General features: G+C 29.8%; 1 protein-coding gene across 1 annotated transcript in view; it reads left to right on the top strand.

Annotated features, from left to right (window-relative positions):
• Positions 1–2,658: 2,658 nt before the first annotated feature.
• LOC129914039 (cadherin-99C) overlaps positions 2,659–21,755 on the top strand; it is a 166,267-nt gene continuing 147,170 nt past the window's right edge. The window contains exon 1 of the mRNA XM_055993072.1: positions 2,659–2,762. Within this exon, the coding sequence (XP_055849047.1) occupies positions 2,745–2,762 (18 nt within the window). The 5' untranslated portion in view covers positions 2,659–2,744. The remainder of the gene's footprint in view (positions 2,763–21,755) is intronic.

Genomic DNA, 21,755 nt, shown 5'->3' with positions numbered 1-21,755 from the left:
TATAGAGACATACACAAGAAAACTGGTATTATACTTTTGTACCTAAAAGTCACTATACTTGCAAGTGTTATAATATTTATGTTGTGCAAATCAGAATTGGTGGTCATTTTTTTTATTATAAATTCTTGTGTTCATGTTTATGGTGTTGTTACAATCAACAAAGGACATTAAATTTCAAATTCACACAAAAAGAAAAAAAAAATAAACAAAACAAATGAGAAAAATTATTATCTCCTTCTTTCAATGCAAATATCAATTTTCTTATTTTGTGTGTTGTGAGAAACAATTTATTCAATGAGTTACTTTAGAGTGTAGAAATTTACATTAATAAAGAGAATAGAGGCAATGGAAGACATTTTATTCAAAATACCTACCAAATTGGTTAGGATAAACAAGAAACTATTTCCTCTATTTTTGAAGTTTAAATTAATTATATTTTGATAAATTATTATTATTGTTATATAAAACTAAATAAATATAGGTATTAGGTACTTATATTTAATTCTTTATGTGCTTAAATAACATTTCGGAAATCGGAATGTTATCAAGTATTAAAACATTTTGGATAACGTGATAAAAAAAATGTTCGTTCTTGTTGATTCTCACTATTTCAAGGGACATTAAAAAAATTGTTTTTTTTTTTATCCGATTTCCGAAATGTTATTTAAGCACAAAAAGAATGTTATCAAGTATTAAAACATTTTGGATGACGTGATAAAAAAAATGTTCGTTCTTGTTGATTCTCATTATTTCAAGGGACATTAAAAAAATTGTTTTTTTTATCATGACAATTTTAGTTGTCAAAAAAATAGCGTTCGAAAGTATTTTTATTGTTTATCTACTTTTGCAAGAATCTACTTGACAAAAAGTTTAAATAATTTAGCAAAATAATAACACTCATTAGGTGGGGTTAATTTTTTTATTCATCATTACCTGCTGCCTTAGTACTTTGATGTCAATTCCATTGAAAGTTACTCATGAGTAAATAGATGATCGATTTTTAAAATGCTTGGTAGGGATAAAGGAGCTGTCAACAACAAGGGTCGATAACTTGGTTTCAGCATGAACAGTAGATTGTTTCTGTTGCAAAAATGGACTATTATTGCTCTGAATATCAAAATGGCGCTGGTGCTTATGTTATTTATTGCTGGATAGATAAATAACAGCGAAGGTGACAGGTCTGGTTTTGGAAACGGCAGAAATGAAATAGTCCAATTTTGTAGGAAGTAGCAAGTTTTGATTAAGAATTGTTGGCGACAGCAGATGATGGTTACCTTTTCCTTTATGTTCTTGTTGAAATGGAGGTATCCAATGTCAATTAAACGCATAAACCTAACTCAACTATATTTATAAGCCCTTGAGATGAGTATTTAGTTTTGAAAAAATATATAATTTTATAATAGACTTCCTCAATAGCCAATTTGAGATACATTCTTTTGACTTTAAGGTGACGACTTGTGAGATGTTAATTTTTGATCAAATTCTGTAGCAATTTCGTTTGTATTCCGAAGTCAAAACAAAATTTACCGTTCTTTGTAGCAGGTTAAGGATAAAATAAAAAATTTACAGAAAGTTAAATCAGATTGAAGTGGTACCTATGTACTTGTTGAATATTATGAAAATTTGTTATTCGTCTCCAACTTGTTTGAAGTATGTACTTGTTCCTTGTTTCTTGTTTCTGACAAAGCCTTTTCACTTAAATCAGACACTTTGTCGGCTTTTGCAACATTCTTAAACAAATATAATACAACTTTTTTCTTGAAGAAAATCACACACAGGTGTTTTTCAGAAAGCTTTTAACTATAAACTAAAATATACAAAAACATTTCTGAGGACCGATTTAAAGTCTGTTTTACATTTTGATAAATATCAAAAATTATCCATTGACAGTGGCGATTGTTTAGGTATTTATTTATTATTTTTTTTTTTTCAAAACGCTTTTATTTAAAAAAAAAAACCTGCCATGGTGATAAAAGTAGAATAGGTTATGATCTAACAATTCTTTCTCTTAAATGTATGATTGTTTATTAATCTTTATCACAAAAAAAACCTACTTGAAATACTAAAAAAAACTAATAGTTTTTCATTTTTCTTTCTTTACAGAAATAATCCAAGAAACTTCAGTCAACTTAATAAAAAAAGGAAAATCAACGCAATATACAAAAACTGGATTAGTTATTCAATCTAAAACAATAGTCGGTCACTTATTTAAACTTCGATCTAAATCTGAATCTCAATTTGAATGACACAGACATCGACCGCGAACGAAAACTAACTCGTATCGTCTTAAAGCGTCCGTCGACGTTGTTGTCGCTATATCGTCGTCGTCACCGTCTCCGATGTTTATCGTTAAAACAATTAACTGCCCCAGGTCTCCGCCGTGCCGCACTGTCACTTTACGGTTATTGCATTAATAATAGATTGTCATAAATAATTATGTTTGAATGTCTGTAATGCTTGCTGCGACTACCACAACTGCAAACCGATTGCTACAGTCGTAACGCGCGAAATTTTCAATTTTTTTTTTTGTTTTACTTTATTTTTATTTAAAAAAAATATTTATTAATATTTTACAATTCTTTTACGATTTGAATGCATTCGGATGTGCAATATGAGTTTTTTATAAAAAAAAAAGTATATCTGAGTGCACTTTATCGGTTTTTTTTGTTTGTTTGCTGGGTGTTTTATTGAAGCAGTTGGATAGATTTTAGTGTGGATATTGTGTAGCAGAAACGAGTGCCGAGATGCAGATAAAAAATAAGGTGAGATAAAGTTTTATATCTTTTGGATTGGTATGTGAATGTCGTCGTCCATATATATGCGGACGATAGAGGAGAGGGTGTTAATTGAGTTAAATATTTTATTATAAATTTGATTGTAAATCTGTCACACTTTTATTGTTAATGCAATATAAAAGCTAATAAAAACTGGTCACATGGTAATTTGTTTAAGTGGATATAGCCATTATTAATAGTTTTTATTTTGTGTATAGAATATTGTAGAGAATAGTTTTACTACTTTAGAGATTGTATTTTAAAGAAACTTTTACCTACCCACACATTAACGCCCTCAAAAAACAGTGTTTAGTGCCCTTTAATCTTCGAGCACAACGGTTTAACAACTTTTTGTTGCTATTTTATAGACAAAACTTATGTATTTAGTACCTTTAATGGAAATATGATCTGATTCATAACGAAATGCAATTTCAAAAGTAAAAAAATACCACAATCTGTGATGTTTGATTTTAACATGAACATGACTGCATTCGAAAACTTTCATTAAAAAAGGCTGCTTCTTTGATACTTTTTGCCTGTATTTTCACTATTTTTAAACTGATAGCGTCTTATAAATCGATGAACACCGTCTGCATCCACTAAAATGTGACTCATGATGACGTTCCAGCTGAATCAAGTTATATGACGCCAAGAATACCTTAAGGCAGCTTAACTTATAGACTGTCAGCAATTCATTGTGTTAAAGTGTTGAACGATTTGTTTTTTTTTTTTGAAGTTTTACTTCTTTTCCGGCGGTGGACTGTGAAAATTTACTTTTTGACAAGAACTGTCAAAAGGATTAGCAAGTAGCGCCACCTAGCTCTATTACAAGTACCAATCTTAAATAACTTAGCAGCTACATGGGCATAATTATTGCGCACATTATAATAATTAATGTTCACACGGTAGAAAGTGAATTTCTGGCCAAAAGTCCAGTATACAAATCGCGCTTTACTAAATTTTATCTCTACAATTGTAAATCGGAAATGCAAACAATTTAAAGATGATAATTTCGTTCAATTTTCTCAATTATATTTAACAATTAGATATTTCTTTATTTTTTAAATGAATTCAAAATTTGTTTAAGTTTGTGCTATTTGGTGTGCTTTTTTGTTTTTCTATATAGAGTTTTGCTCAAAAAAACGAAATCGAGACATTTGAAATCAAGACAATTTACGCATTAAAAACAACAACAACAACAACAACTTTAATTGTATAAATATTTGAAAAATCCAGATCATTATCCAGATTTTACTATTATCTCGATGAAAACAGTAGTGCCAAGATACTTTATTTTTTGTTACACAATACCCAACTAAAATTTCAGCTTCAATTAAGATATTACAAAAGCTACATTTCAGCTTCTTTTAAACTTTAGTAAGGTTGTTGGGCATGGAAAAAGGAGAACGTTATACAAGTTTGAAACTCTTTAAGAAGTTTAAATGAAGCTTTACCGAAGCTGTGAGATTTGACAGATAGCTTCGGAAGAACTTGTATAGCTCTTTAATACATGTCTTATCGAAATTAAAAAAAAAAAACAACTACAAAAACAAAAAAGAATTCTTTTTTACTTTCGGCCATCCTAGTATATTCATTAATGAAATCAAAAACTTAATCAGTTCAAATATCAGAAATGTCAAAAAAAAATGTCTGAGCTAAGTTATTCAATGTCAAAACCAAAAAGTGTCCGAGCTAGATTATTCAATATCAAAACCAAAAATCAATTACTAAACTTGGTAATTTCTGTAAAGCTTGTATAAATTCATTAAGCAGGCTTTTCCGGCAACAATTTTTTTTTTTCGTTTAAGTTTCTTTAACAGTATTTAAACAACTTATTAGAAGTTGTTAAACAAGTTCGAACTTCTATAAGAAATTAAATTCTGAAGCAAGCTCAATACAAGCTGTATAAAAAGTAGTATTAGTAGTAGAGATCTCAATTTATAGAAGCTGTTGTGCTAGTTGGGCCTAGCTCCTCACATAAACTTTATAAAAATAAATTAATACTTAAATAAAAATCAACATAAATGCAACACAATTTAATTTCTTTTTATTTCTCCTCGTTTTATTTCCACTCCTTTTATATCCTCACTCACCTTTTATTTCTCCTCCACTTGCGTTTGTTGATGACAAACTTTACAGTAGTCTTACAGTGTACTTCTTCCCACACTTATAGGATCGAATACCACTTTCGGCTACTGATGAGAAACTTTACAGGAGTATTTCATTGCACTTCTCATAAGTTTAATAGGAGTGAAAAAGGGGGCCTTTTTGATGATAAACAGGGTTATATGAGTCTTTTAGGTGTGAAATTAGTCATGACGAGAAGCTTCTCACCATCGTTATAACATCGAAATAGTTAGTTGGGTGGCCGTCGGATGTGTGTTCCCATTATCAAAATACTATCCGATCAGACCAAATGGCAGCTAGTCTGTCCGGTAAGTTGGTCAATGTGAACCCCCCTATTATGACATTTTTTTCATAAGTTGTCAAAAAAGAAAATGAGTGCGTTCAGCACATCAAAATCTGTGTGTTTGGGTATGTTTGATTTCCTCATTTTCGATTTCGTTATAAGGCCGTGTGTGAATTGGGTTAAATATTTAACCTCTGTTAAATTTTTGACACTATTGAGGTGAATAAAAAAATTTTCAGTTGTATAGCTTATTGTTTAATATTTTTCTCTGCCTCTTTCTACCATGATAATACTCCTTTTCAATAAAAAAAAAAACATCTGCCAACAAAATTTAACCTGGTCCCAGAGCCCATTAAATTTTTAACAACTTAACATTTTTATTCACCACAATAGTGTCAAAAATTTAACAGAGGTTAAGTATTTAACCCAATTCAAAAACGGCCTAAATCTTGTTTTGGGGAGATTTAAAGGCTTGGCCACACCGGAGGGTATGCGGTATAGCGGTAACGATATTTGTACTAAAAAAATTCCACACCTGAACGTTGATGTGTCAGTTTGGAAATTTTTTCATACAAGTACCCTCACCGCTACCCGTACCGCTACCGCATACCCTCCAGTGTGGCCAAGCCTTTAAGGCTTGGCCACACCGAAGGGTACATGCGGTAGCGGTACGGGTATTTGTATGAAAGAAATTCCACATCTGAACGTTGATGTGTCAGTTTGGAATTTTGTTCATACAAATACCCGAACCGCTACCGCATGTACCCTCCGGTGTGGCCAAGCCTTTATATTTGTATGGTAAATCAAGTGATTTACCCCCCTATTCTGGCAAACCTCACAAGTCACAAAAACCTCACAAGGTGATCATAACTCGATTTTGTAAGAATTTATTTCTCACAAACTTCTTACTAGCAAAAATCCAACTTGTGAGTTGTGACCTCCTTCAGAGCAGATCACAAATTCGAAAGTTTTTGTGACGCGAAAACCTCACAAAATCAAAATCAGCTCACCTTGTGAGGTCCTCATAACTTGTGAGGTTTGCCAGAATAGGGCCATTAGAGGCCGTAGGCAAATTACTCAATTTTTTAAGATTTTTTCTTAAAAATAAATTTTTTAACTCACCACAGCTGTAAACCAAAATCGAAAAAGTGAATACGGTGGCACTACGGTAGGGAAAAATTCCAAGCCGGAACAGTTCCACACGGGAAATTGTATGAAAAAAAAATTCCAAACCGGTGATTTACGTCAACGTTCACGTGTGGAAAAATTCCAAGCTGGAACGGCGACGACCGACGTTTACATGAGAAACTTTTCCACACGTGAACTTTGACTTTCTGGTTTGGAATTTTTTCATACAACTACCCGTTCCCGTAGGTACGCATCTCTTTCTGGTGTCGTCATTCCATTACTACTATTTGCCAAAAGAGAAAAGTGCAAATTTACAAAGTCATTTTGTGACAAAATTTTAAACAAAGATGCAAAAAACATAAATTTGGTTTCAAAACCATTTTTATATTTTTCTTTAAACATAAAATGAAAAACAAAATACGCAGAAGTAATTCTTCACGTATGATAACCCTAGACGTTCTTCACGTGTGAACAGGCACAATAATGCACACAAAAATAATGCACATGTAGCTGCTGAGTTATCTACGCTATAGGAAAATGTCATTTTGACTTTTCCAGTAGTGTTTTTTTTTATTTGAATTTTGACATAAGATTCTTGTTTCTTGTAGTTTATTTGAAAGTACACACAAGTTGTTGTTGTTCACTCAAAACCTTCAATATAAATTGATTACAAAGGCAGCTTCCCTGCAAGAATGAAAAGCCATACGGGTAATTCCATGAAAAAGTGGACACGAATTTTGAACAAATTATGCAGTCATTTTAACTTTTTTTTATTAGAAAATTACTATTTATAAATAGCAACATAAAAATTCAGGGAGTTTAATAATCTTAAAGCATTTTTATAGCATAAGCTTGCCAGCAACAGAAGAATTTCACATGAAAATGACGGAAAAACAAGCAAACTGAAAATATGATGAGTCTAATAGTGACGATGACAATATCCCCTGGTGAGTGCTAAAATAAGTTAACATTTAAGCAAGCTTCGTTACACACTATTCGATTAAAACAAAACTTGAGTGAAAATGCATCTTTTTTTTACTTTTGGAACCACAAATCGCAGGTAACATGAGTTACAAAAATAATGTAACGTGAGTTACCTAAATATTTAAAAATTTTTCCTTGAAATATTGAAATATTGAAAAAATGTTTGGTTTTGTCACTCATATTAAAAGCTTGTAATTTTGTATGTATGGAATCTTCATTGAAAACAAATTAAGATACTTAATTTCACATAAAAACTTCATACTGTCGGACCCTTAAAATTCGTGTCCGATTTTTGTAACGTGAGTTACCATCAAACTTTTATTTTTCCCAAGTAAATGTTAAAAATAAAGACAATTTTTTTAGTGAATTATGAAAGTAATAGTTATGCTCCATTCATGGATAGTAATTTCGTATCAATTTACATTAAAATTGAAAAAAAAATTATTTATGTGTTGGAAATTTTTGTGAATGTAACGTGAGTTACCATGGAATTGCCCATACACAAACTTCTTCTAAAATCGAATTAAAATCGATCTCATTGCGTTTTACTTGTCGTAAATAATTCGCGAAGTCTGTTGTACTGAACAAAAAATCGATTCTTTTTTAATCTACATAATTATGTGAAATAAGATGTGAAATTTTTGAAGAGCCTAGTCGGCTTTCTTTAATCAGAATGGTATTGTTTTCTATTGCAATATCATTAGTCCTGAACTTATTAGGTAGGGTAGAGTTGCCTATTTTCGGCCGTCTCCAGTTTCCGGCCACCTTTTGGAAAATCGTTATAGCTAGGGATTTCATAGGGTTTATTCCAAAATTTTGTTCTTATGCTGTTTTCTTATTTGTTAGAACAGCATACGAGGGAAAATTTGGAATAAACGCCTTCGAAATCACTAGTTATAACGATTTTTCGAAAGGTGGCCGGAAACTGGAGACGGCAGAAAATAGGCAACTCTACCCTATGTTATTAGAAATTAATGAATGTTATTAGAAATAAAATTTGTAGTTTTGCAAAAAAAAAAGTGAGAAGTAAAACTTCAGTCGCGTGTACATGTGTACACACACGTTTTTTTTTTAACAAAAGTCAGGCTCGAATCCTAAGACAGTAAAACAATTTTTTTTATTTTGTTTTGTTTTACTTACAAATAACTTTGGAATAATTTTTTTGGCATGATATCTTATTTTCTTATGACGTTTACACGTAAAATTATCATCCGTTTACTGACTTTAGAGGCAACCTATATTTTTGGATTAAAATTTTTTTTTAATATCGATTTTCTTAAAGTCAGTCGATGAATGTTTTTGAAACTTTGTCTATTTTGGTCAGTAACAATTTTTTTTAATGGCAATCTAACATTTTTTTTTAAATAAGTAATTAATTTTTTTTTTATTTAAAAGTTTTTAAAAGTTTTTCAATTTTTTTATACATGATGGCATGATGAATGGCGTATTATTTTTTGAGGTCAAATCCATATTAAAATATTTTTTTTTTTAAGTGTTGATGTAATGTAAGGATATTTCTTATAAAATTAAATTAAAGTTATTCATATATGAAATATTACATAAAAAACCTTATTTTTCTTCATACTTTAACTTCAAACGCTTTTTATCAGAACAAGATTTTCGTCCCGTTCAAATTTTTGAGTGAAAATTGCTTAAAAGTTTTTACCAATCTACAAATAAGTACAAATTAAAATCATCGAAGCTTAAAAATCTGATTCATCTCATTTCTTAATTGGTAGTTATTTTTTTACCAAATCCTAAAAGACTCTTTAGGGCTACACCATATTTATAAAACTTCCAATTAAAAAAGAAAACAATATACAAAACCCAAGTTTTATGATTAAATTGCTCAAGAGTATAGAGATAACATCGACTTTACTAAATTTTTCTCAACAAAAAAAAGATACGCATACACCATAGTGACCCGCTGAGTTAACCCCAAAAACTAGTAAAATGACAACAATTAGTGCTAAAATAATAACTGCAGTTAATATTTAATGACCAATTACTGACTGTGAAAATGACGGGAGACGGTTGAACTTATAACTGACTTTAATCATGGGAAAAAAAATTGTGCCAACACTTCTAAGATAGATTTATCTATAAATCGTATTGCAGAACCTTCATCAATTAATTTTAGCAATAAAACACAAAAAACGGGCCCTATCAAGTATACAAAATCAAGGAGCACACTTTAAATAATTGTTGTAGGTAACTAGGTCTTAAATATAAAATCAACTTTAACTAAAAAATAAATTTTTAATTCCTACCCATTTTTGACTAAAGCAAAAAAAACACTGGTGCAGGTTTTCTTAATAGCATAAAATCTTTGAGTTTTCTGACAAACTTGTAAATGACTTTTTTGTTCATTATTGTTTTCTTTATAAGAATAAATAAAATAATTATGATTATAATACATTTATCGAAGAAAATCGGCTCCAAAGTAAAAAATTATCATGAGTAAGAAAAAATGAATCACTTTCAAAATTAATATCTAAGCAATAAAAAAAGATATTACAATTTTTTAAATGCAGTTACAAAAAAATAGCATCTCTTTTTAAAATCAAGCCATTAATGAAGTTTCGATCACAAGTATTGACGGATAAATTAACATTAACATGAGTAAAGGCATACAATAGTAAGCGTTTTCTTAAATCATCGCTAAAGGGTATCAAATTTGCATATAGGGAGTAATTGTAAAACAATATTTTTCTTAGACCTGTACCTCGATTGTACAACACTGCAAATGAGTTGAACCAAGTTTAAACGTTGATCCGAGGATGAACCACGTTTGTACAACTGGCCCTTAGAATATACCCAAGAATCATCCCCCAAAATGCCTTTATCTTATTCCGGAACACCCTGTCTATATGTTTTAGCCGTCCTAAAAAATCAGTTGGGCCTCTCATATTCCAGCACTACGAAAAACTTATTCCAATATTTGTATGAGCCGCTATATCAAGTGTTTACCAGGTGGCTGAACTTAACTAAACAAATTAGCACAAAAACTTTGTGAATTAAATTAACTTGATGAATTTCAAATAATTTTTTGTCAAAAACACAAATATTTAATTATCACTTAACTGATGACTTGCCCACGCATATCCAATTAACGTAGATACTCAAGTCCCGAAAAAGTCAATATTAGATATATACCCTACCTCTAAATTTTATTTTTCAAGTGACTACTGTAAACAAAAAAAAAATACTAAGTTAATTTAATAAACGACCTGGTCCATCTTTTTTGTCATTTGTGATGGTTCGCAATATTTTCAAGCATTCTCTACCTGACTGTGCACAAGGCACAACTTTGACACCTTTGCTCTTTGCGGTTTTTTTTAAACAAAATCTTTAACATAAATTCATAAAAAAGACAAAAAAAAAAACATAAAACGTGTTCCAAAAACCAATCCACTATAGCAAACATGTGAAAAGGGCAAAGCTCTTAGAAAAGATGTTGATTCAACTAATAGTCAAAGAATTAGTGTTAGGAATGGATAAAAAGATGCTTCCAGCATAAATCTAATCGAATTCGTTACTTTTATTGTAGTAACTTCTAGTAACCAAAAGTTCAACGCTACCATTTCGACTATAAAAATTTCCAACTCGACTCGTCTTCATATAGCAACTTATAGCACAGCGTAAGCTACTAGTAATAGAAGCCCATGTGGAAGTTGTTTGCACGCGTCAAGTACCAAAGAGTTACAAGTTGTTTTCAAATGATTAGCATTACCATTCTAATCTCTTGGGATAATATTTTTACTATTTTCCATCCAAACAACGATCAACATGAACCCAATGGCACCAAGCACACACACACAACACATGAGCTCTGTGTGATGCGAGCACCTGAATGGCTAATCGCTTTTACAGCTATGGTCTTTGCTGGTCAGGCTAAGTCAGTTTGTGCAGTGTTGTTATGTTATGTCTTGGTGATGTGCAAAAGAGTAACGAGTTCTGCATTTCTGCACAACACACTTCCCATTGCCACGAGCAGGAGGCAAATGTCACGTTAAGTGTTTTTGTGTTCAATTGACGCTTCTTAAGGCATTAAAAAGAGTATTAAGTTTTGACCCGAACTCAAAGATATTATAAGTCGTTTGTAAAATGTACACAATCTTATTCTGAACTCACACGCAACATGGACATCTTTTGAATAAATACCACAAGTTATGTGTTGTAGCCAGTTTGACTGAATTATAATGACACTAAATGAATTATATTGACGATTGCCAACAACCTTTAACTAGCTGTCAGGTAAAAATAACAAACGTCAACACTTTTTTTTTTTGGTTAGTTGGCGTCTAAAAAGTATGTTGATTTTGTTGTTGAAAGTGACAAAAAGAACATCAAAATATTAAATTTAAATATTTGTACAATGTACATGGACATGGTCTCGTGGGTCTGACTTGAAAAGAGGGCTCTAACGTCTAAAGGTATACAATTTGAAGAAATGTGCGTGCTTATAATTGTTTTGATAGCAGGAAAAAACACTTTTAGAATAATAATGCGACTTTGTGTCGTTCGCAGGTTATATTAGCAATAAGCTTATTTGCATGCAAATTTGTTTGACATTTTTTTTTGATGAAGTGTGTTCAAATTTAAGCTGGAACAATGTTGTTTAAACAATGGAAGTCTTAAAGACACATTGTTTATTATTTTCACAGTTGTTAGCACCGTATTACCAGCGTACTCCGTACATCACGTAGAAATAATTTGTCTACTTCCATTTTATGGAATTTTGTATGCTCATACTTGCCATCATTTGAAGAAGGCAAGAATTAGTTTCATGGCAAAAGAAAAAAATTTCGATCAAAATCAAAACCAACATTACGATAATGGAGAACATCAAAAAATTGGTTTCATGCCGTCTCATTTCTACTGCTTGAACGCATGAACGTATTTACTTCAAATTTGGTACAGATGATTTTTGATTCTTCCTATATTTTCGAATTAAGAATTGTAAATTTTTGTGGGGATTAGAAAAAATATTAGGGAATGTACAATGTACATATGTCCAAGAGTATTGGACATAAAGCTTTTCGATTCTTGTTCTGTGAAAAGATTTTATCGAACTATTCTTCGATTCATTTTCGCAAGGAACTAGACCCCTTCTAGGTCACTTTGAATATATTGAGTTATTTTTCAGATCCTCTCCTACAATATACAAATACATCGATAGACAGGAAACCTAAAATGATTCAAATATTTGGTTTGCCATTAAAAACCAAATTGTTTTAACAAAAAGTTTATTAAACTAATGTTTAGATTGGAAAAGTAAATTTTATCACTAAAAAAAAAATTGGTTGTCTGTAAAGCCGATTTACGGACGATGATTTTACGTGATAACGTCGTCAGAAAACAGGTTGTGTGCTTTTGTTTAAAATGAGTCAATTGAAACGTTTACTTATTTCAAAGACCTAGAATTTTTTAAACTCTATCAAATTTCATTAAAAAAATAAAAAAAAAAAAACATTTATTTTATGTTCTCACGCTATGGAATCAATTTTTTTGTTTGACAACCTATACAAAATTTTTAACCATGTGATAACTTATTATTTCACCTTTCATATGACGTATCAATCTCATTTCAAAGATGCCTACAAGAAAAGTTAGAATTTTTTAAAGTACTTCCCACACTGGTGGCAGTTCATGCTCAAAAGATCTCCACTGGTGTTTTGAAGTTTTTCGCAAGTTTCTTGATTTAACATTGTGTAGCTTGTAGTTAGTCCACCGTTATGTGTGATATACCAAATGAACGGTAATTGTATCAGGATGCTTATAAAAGTTTAATAAAATTTCTATCTGCTCTTGGTCAAAAGTTATAACCTGTTGAATTCTAAAATTTTGATTTACCGTTATCTCAAAATTGTGTTTACGAAAACAATTGAAACTTCGCACACATTTAGTCGTGGTCATGGTCTATCATTACTCCATATACTTTATTCCTCTATCTATTAAGGAAAAAAAATAAAAAACGATGAAAATCGGTTAAAAACGGTAAAAAAACGTGTTTTTTTAAAGCTTGTTTCTTCCGTTATTCAGTCGAAGCTCACTAAAGGACTCCAATTTTTTGTACATGTACTATGTATAAAGCCAAAACCTACGCTCAAAAAAAAGCTAAAAATCAAAAACTACCCGAAAATACCCCTAAAAAACAAGGTGTTTTTCAAAAATTCATATTTCGCAACGCAGAGTGTTGGAAAAAAATCCGTATTAGACGCCTGATTTTTTTTCCCCTAATCTTTTACCTGGCACCTTTAGAATTGTCAAAAAAAAAATGTTCCCTACCCAAAATTATCATTTTGTCATAGCCCCAATACGTGTACAACGTTCAAACAAAACGTTATAGCTTAGTTATGTTGGTGGTGATGACCTTTTAGTATATGATATTATGTTATGAAACGGGCTTCAGGTCAAATGAAACAAATGTATTATTGTCACGACGTTTCGTTCATGTCTATGAACATTATCAGGTGATGGCAAGGAATCTTTATAAACATTAATAAATAGGTTATAAATTTGTTTACATACATCAAACACAATAGTAAACTTACACTTGTTACATTTATATTGCACTTTTTTTTTTTTTTTTTTTTTTTTACTTAAGTGCAATATAAATGTAACAAGTGTAAGTTTACTATTGTGTTTGATGTATGTAAACAAATTTATAACCTATTTATTAATGTTAATAAAGATTCCTTGCCATCACCTGATGATGTTCATAGACATGAACGAAACGTCGTGACAATAATACATTTGTTTCATTTGACCTGAAGCCCGTTTCATAACATAATGTTATAGCTTAGTTTCAAATTTTTTAAAGATTTTTTTCTTATGCAGTTATTCTTAAATTACTCTCATCTATCTTTAACAAAAAAAAAAATCAACTCTGTAGAACTTCGCGTTTAGATTTTATCTCAAATTTCATCTTTCCGTTTCACCCCTGTTAAATGACTTAATTTAAAAAAATCCTTCATTTGGACTAAGCTCTAGGTTATTATCTTTAAAATAAGCTATATAGTGGAGTAACTAAAGCTCAAAAATTGGCAATATTAGGGAACCCGGTCGAACAGCTTAGATTTTGATGATCTTTTTTTTCAAACGTCGGTAATCAAAAATACTTTAAAGTCTATAGATTAAAAATTGCCGGTGTTGCCGTTTTGATTTTTTAAATTTTATTGAAGATTTTTGTGAACAAAAAATTTTTTTTTTCAAAAATTTTTCTTAAATTTCATAAATTAGTTGATGCCAAAAGATTGTATAGGAAATTCAAGGAAAAAATATATATGGGATTGAGGGACAATCTTTCATCGTTCAAGCGATAGATGCAATTTTCTTATTAATTGACTTCAAACACAAAAAAAAATATTTGAACACAACGGCAACACCTACAATATTTAAATGTACATTTTTAAAAAGCTAGAAGCTTAGTCATATTTGTAAAATTAAAATTAAGTTAATTGAATTAAGGACTTTTGAAAGAATGGTAACTCAACTCAGATTCTTGAAAAAAAAAATTATTGAAAAAATTTTAACATGTGGTTTTTTTTTCGTAATATAAAATGCATTTTTTTTCAATGTTTTTTGGCCACATTTATTATGATTTGAAATTATAAAAGGAAATGTCAATACGTATTACGGTTTATGAAAAAAATTAAAAAGTATTTCGTTTTCGAAGAACTTTTTTGAATAGAAGTTTTGGAAAAAAATTTAACTTATTTTTTTTTTTTTTAAGTTCAACTTCTAAATATAAAATTATTTTTTATTAATTTAATACCCACTTACTGTTGCAAGCTAAATAGCAAAAATTTAAAGTTCTTATTTATTAAAGTCTTTGAGAAAATCAATTATTTCAATGCAAAAATTCAGTTTTTATCAAAAAGAACCCATTGAAATTGAAGTAATTTTTAATTTTTTTTTTTTTAACTGTAATATATATTACCTTTACCTCTTCGGAATTCAACTGATAATATTTATGGCTAAAAATTTTTTTTAAATAAATTCATATTTTATTAGAAAAAGTTTGGAAAAAAGTCATTTAAAATTTTTTTTTAACATTTTTTTTTTAAATTCTGAGTTTGAGGACCATTTTTTCAAAAACTCTTCATTAAATTTAGTGGATTTAAATTTAAGAGATAAGAATGAGCTTCTGGCTTTTTAAAAATGTATTTTAAAATATTGTAGGTGTTGCCGTTGTTTTCAAAATATTTTTTTTTTGTGTTTGAAGTCAGATTGTGAGAAAATTGCATTTATCCCTTACTCCTATATACTTTTTTTCCTTAAATTACCTAGAGAATGTTTTGCTATCATTTGTTTTATGAAATTTAAGCAAAAAAAATGGTTTTGTTCAAAAAAAATTTAATTTTAATTTTAAAAAACAATACGGCAACATCGGCAATTTTTAATCTATAGACTTTAAAGTATTTTTAATTACCTACCTTTGAAAAAAAAAAATCGTCAAAATCAGAGCTGTTCGCCGGGTTCCCTAATAATTTGCTTTAGTTACTCTACTAATAGAAGATTTTTGTACCTCTAATAGTTTATTTTTAATTTTTAATTGAAATTTTTGCCGCGAAATTTTTGCCTCGAGAGTGAAACGGGAGAAAATGGCGTCACTTTTTTGTGGTAGCTGCCATGGTTCATCGATTTATAAGGTGTTATCACGTCAAAAGATTTTTAGAATATTCCATTGATTGCAGAACTAAAAGCTTATACACTAATTTTCATGTTTTGATTATTGCAATAAGAAATAAATTAATAAATAGGTGGTTTCATGCTGAAACCACTAGCAACAACAGTTTAACTATTAGAAGCTTTTAGACCTAAGCTTTGAATATCATTAAATAGTTCTTCAATCATTTTTTTACAAAAAATGCGGATCAACTCTAGAATCAACCATTGTTTTCATTTTTAGAATTTTTGCATAACTTCTTCTATTATAAGTGCCATATAGTAGAAACACTCATACAGATGACCCTAGGACCTAGGTTGACTCTGTTGCGGTTTGCAAACACGATTTCAACAATCATTAAGCTTTAGTTACTTCACTACTAAAATACCTAGAAAGTTTTTAAAATACTTCATTCAACTTGTTTTTTTCAAATTTTGAAATCAGTCCTAGTAAAGTTTCTAACCACAAAAACTAAAAAATTATGACTTTTTCAATACCAAAGTTCATTTTGATTTGCTAATTAATTAATTAATCTTAGACCTCTATTTTCTTGAAGCCTACTTTCTATAAACAGCATGACTTCCTCATTAAAAATTACAAAAAAAATAAATAAAAAAAAAAAACTAATAAAATGAAATGAAGTAAGATGAAATCAGCATACAAAATCACACCTTCCATAGAAATCAGAATCTTTATTTTGTATAAAATTGACCCAGTTATTGTCTTGTTTATTAACAATTATTAACTTTATAACGAGTAGCTTCCATGTTCCTCGTTCATATTCAAAAAAAAACCTCATCTTCAGTCATCAAATTAACAAACAAACGGCTATTCGCGTGACTACTTTTCTCAATTTCAATCTCTCTATTTCTCTTTCTGTTTGTAAGTTTATATTTTGTGATAAAATGAAATCAGAACGAATTGGAATCTTCAAAACTGCACCTTACCACAATGTTAATTTTGAATTCGCGCATTTCGCAAAAAGCGCCAATGAACCAAATTGGCAGAAAATAAAAAGGCGCTGACCTACATTATTGCCGCTGAATTTTTAATGCCGCACAAACACTTTTTTTTATTCTTTTTGGATTTGTGTCAGAGAACTGGTTGGTAGTTTGTATTTTGTTTTTTTTTTTTTTTTTTTTTTTTTCATTGAATATTATTTTGGACTTGAATATGAAAACAGCATCCATATGTATAAGTATCTCCTCTCCATCCAAGTAAAGCCAACAGAATCTGGATCTGGATTATAGTCTTGTTTGTTGTTGTTGTTGATGATTTTGAAAGTAAACTTTTTTACGCAGGAAAGATACGAAATAATAATACAAAAAAGTTTGCTTATGTTGTGTTCATGTTTTCGATGAAAATGATAATGGCGGGTGGCCTTCTGTCTGAGAGATGCCCTTAATGGGAACTTGAGAGGATCGTTGCAAAAAAAAGGGAACATCTTCTGATGATTTGGTGGGAAAGGGATTTATAGGTTTTATTTTGAAGCGAAAAATGATGGTGATGATGTTGATTTTGTATATGTACTTTAAGTGAAAGTTGTTTTAATTTTAATGCAAACAAAATTGACGTTTTTAGTTTTATCATTTATCTGTCGGTGTCTTGCTATAAAAGGATCCTTATTTAACATGGTCTTTTTATTGAAAATTTTTTTTTTCGCGGTTTTCGTCAATCAGTTTCAACTTTTTTTTAGTTTAAAAAATCAACTCTAAAAGGGAAAGTCTTTATGAGGTAGGAGATGAGCTCTCGTCATTTGTCCACCCTAGGAGAAAAAAAGTGGACAAACGACGATTTTTGGAATACGTAAAGAACTCGAGGTGGACAAAAGACAGAAATTTGAATTTTTTGAAAAAAAAAAGTAATTGTTGGGGATTTTAGGGGACTTTGAACTTACAAAATTTGTTTTTTTGAATATCTCCTAAGCGTAGGGTGGACAAACGATGGCTGTTTGAACTTAAAAAGAGGTTGTCTATAAATCCGGTTAACAGATGATGATTTTACGTGATAACGTATTAAGAAAACAGGTTGTGTGCTTTTTTAAAATGAGTCAATTGAAGCGTTTATTTATTTCAAACAATCATAATTTAAAAGAAAAAGCTAAAAAAATTACCTTTTTTCTCTTCTCATTATATATTAATTTTTTTAATTTAAAAGCTTGCAAAAAAAAATTATACCATTAAAAAGCCAAATATTTCTTCTAAATAATAAAACCATTTTTAAATTTTTACAATGCGCAAAAAGTATTAAAATAATTTATTAAAAACAATCATTTCTTATGAAAAAAGTGAAAAAATCATTTCCATCACCCAGAAAATCATTTTTTTTTTATATAACAACCTATAATCAATTATATACAACCTGAAAGCTTATTGCTTCAGCTCAAAATATATACATATATATCGATCATGTCTATTAGAAATCTACAAAAAGAGCTAGAATATTTTGAACTCGATAAATTTTCATCAAAAAAAGCAAAAAAAAAAAATAATTTTATGTTCTCACGCTATTGAATCAATTTTAAGACAACCTATAAAAAAATGTATATCATGTAAAAGCTTATTATTTTACCTTTCATATGAAGTTTCAATCTTATTTCTGCGATGCCTAGAAAAAAAGTTAGAATTTTTTAAAGCCAACCATGTCCAAATTCCAAACTGTGATTACGGTACTTTCCACACTAGTGGCTGTTCATGTAATGTTCAGGTAACATCATCAGGATGCTCAATAAAATTATATCATATTTGTATGTGCTTTAGATCAAAAGATAAAACCTATTGAATAATAAAACTTTATTTTACCGTTATCTCAAAATTGTGACTACAAAATTGATTGAAATTTTGCACAGATATAGTCCTGTCTTTTATCTATCTACAATATAAATTTCATTTATTTATCACCCAAAAATACCCCAAAATAAGTATGTAGGTGTTTTTAAAAAATGCATATTTCGAAACTGACTTAAAAAAAATCCGTATCAGACCTCTAACTTTTTTTTTATTATCTTTCGAATGAAAAGATAATAAAAAAAAATGTCCCCTACCTATAATCACTTCTTTGTCAAAGGTCTACCTCATGTTTTAGTTTTAGAAAACCATTAATAGCTTGGTTGTGAAATTTTTTATAATTTTTTCAATACCATTGTCAGTCTTGCAATAAATTTATCTATTGATTAAAAAAAATTCAACTCTTTACATTGTCGCGTTTAGAAAATAGCCAATATTTTGAAATTTTGTTTTACCCCTATTTACCCTATTAAAAGATGAAATTTTTTGTAAAATCCTTCAAATGTGTTTAACTTAAGGTTATTATCTTTCAAATAAGCTATACCTAGAAGATTTTTGTATCTCTAATAGTTTATTTTTAATTTTTAATTCAAATTTTTGTCGCACTACTAAAAATTCATGATTTTAGAAAAAAAAACGATATTTTGTATGAGAGTAGCTATAAAAAAATTCTTTTTGGAATATCTCCTAAACGAAGATTGGACAAACGATGATTTTTAGTAAACATAAAGAACTCGAGGTGGAAAAACTACAGCAGTTTGAAAAATATTGATTTTTTGGGATTTTAGGGGGATTTTAATTTTTCAGTGCAAAATTTGTTTTTTTTGAATATCTCCTAAATGGAGGGTTGAAAAACAATAAAATTTGGTTTGTATATAGAACTCAAGGTGGACAAACGATTGCAGTTGGTCTTATACATATATATCAAAATTTTTAGACCTACAAAAATAAAAGATTTTGCTCTAAAATTTAATTTGAAGGTTGGACAAACATGGACAAACGGTGGACCAGCGAATTAGACAAGTTTGGTTCAAAAATTTTGAGGTAGCAGTTCTAGCTTCACGGAGCTCAACAAGCCAAGCCAGTTCGGTCAATTTACTTGCTGCTTCCTGTTACCCAAACCAAGTTGGTTGAGCTTGTTCTCCCATTAATCGCTCCATCTAAGTGATGAAGGCTTTCTCTTCTACGTTGCCCATCGAGGTTTTATTCGAAAACTCTACTGGCTAGTGGGTCGGTCCACAATGCTCAGTCATCTAAATTATACTGGTCAGTTAATCTTCTCTTTCATTGCTTCCAAAATCAAATCAAGAGTTCCAAGAATGGTAAACCAAAAAACTCTACAAGTTCTTAACTTACCTTGTTTGGAACTGACGACGATGTAAGAGACAATAATGATGGTTGTTAGACTCTGACTTCAATTTTTTCTTCCTTAAGAAAGACACTCAGGTTATTTGAAGCAGATTTAAAATGCTTAAGATTATCATTAAAGACTTACAGCATGTTTTCAATTCAAAAACTATTCAACAAAGTCAGAAACAAATTTGGCCTAGAGCCTTCTAAAATATGAATTTATGATGCCTATGCCTAATTTATAGCACAACTTACCAGGAAAGAACAAGGTCTAGTGACTAACAACAACTCTCAACTATTCTTGTGTGCCTATAACTGATTTGCCGAAATAAAAGAGACCTTCAATTTACCACTGACATCGAGCAGATATCAATTTTTTCATGACAATGATGCTGTTGAAAAAATCGTCAATTTCTCTCAAGAGGTATTATCCCTGAAAAAAAAATGGGATCGGGTCAAAATTCTGGCTTCAAAATTCTGCTTTTCAAAATTCTGCTAGCATTATATTTGAACAAAAAAACTCTGCATAGACTGACTTTCTTTCAAATAAAACCTATAACTTATTGGAACCGATGTTGTTTGATACCAAATGTTCTTTTTCATATTCAAATTTTTGAATATTCATCTTTAGGTATTTGATAAATTAAAAAATTTTGAATTATTTTAGGAAATGTTAAGTATTAAAAACCTTTTCTTAATATTTTCCAATTAATTCATTTATAAAACAAAAATGAATATGCATTCATAGAATGACAAATTATGTAGGCAATTAATGAAATAAGTAGATAATTTTTCAAGAAGATGATTTTACAGAATTTTTCAAAAAATTAAAAAAGCCCGCGCTTTTTAACATTTTCCAAACCCTTTTTTTAATTTTTTGCAGAATTTTGAAAAACAAAATTTTGAAAAGCAGAATTTTGAAAGCAGAATTTTGTAAAGCAGAATTTTGAAAGCAGAATTTTGTAAAGCAGAATTTTGAAAGCAGAATTTTGACAAAAGAATTTTGACCCCAGCAGAATTTTGACCCCAACCCAAAAAAAATATTTTTAATTGGTCGAGACTGGTATATGAACTCAGATCTCTGGCTGCATAGACCATCGCACTAGCCAACCATTGCACCCCAGAATACTACAGTTCTTTTGTGGTTCCTTTCCTTAGTCTTAATTACATCATTGAAATCAATAGATTAAGCCTTTAAAAATAGAAAAGAACATCCACAATCACACAGTAAACAATTACTCTTAATTTTATATTCTGTTACAGATATATTTTCATTCCCGAATAATTACTAACGACATATTTCAGAATGTACATCAAGAGCAAAGTAAAAAAATCCAATAGATGATGCCCCATCATTATTTCAAACCCACGTCCTTGTCCCTAGTTAATTATGAGTTTCTTCAAATTGAAGATCCTAATCATAATAACGAACAACATTCAAATATCAATTCAAATTAAATAAAAAAAAAAACTTCTGTCTTATTCTTGGTTCGGAATTCAACCTCTCATTAAAAATCGACTCACCCAATGGAATTGGAATTCTCTCTTGGCCAACTCAATTGACAGCCCAGCAACAAGCAACAAGCAGCAGCTGGATTGCATGATTAAATGAAATTCATAAACATTCCTTTATTGTTGGAACTTATATA

The sequence above is a fragment of the Episyrphus balteatus genome, chromosome 3 (genome assembly GCF_945859705.1).
Source record: "Episyrphus balteatus chromosome 3, idEpiBalt1.1, whole genome shotgun sequence".
Classification (NCBI taxonomy): Eukaryota; Metazoa; Arthropoda; class Insecta; order Diptera; family Syrphidae; genus Episyrphus; species Episyrphus balteatus.
The sequence above is the reverse complement of the archived record's forward strand: the minus strand, read 5'-3'. Positions and strand labels throughout refer to the sequence as shown.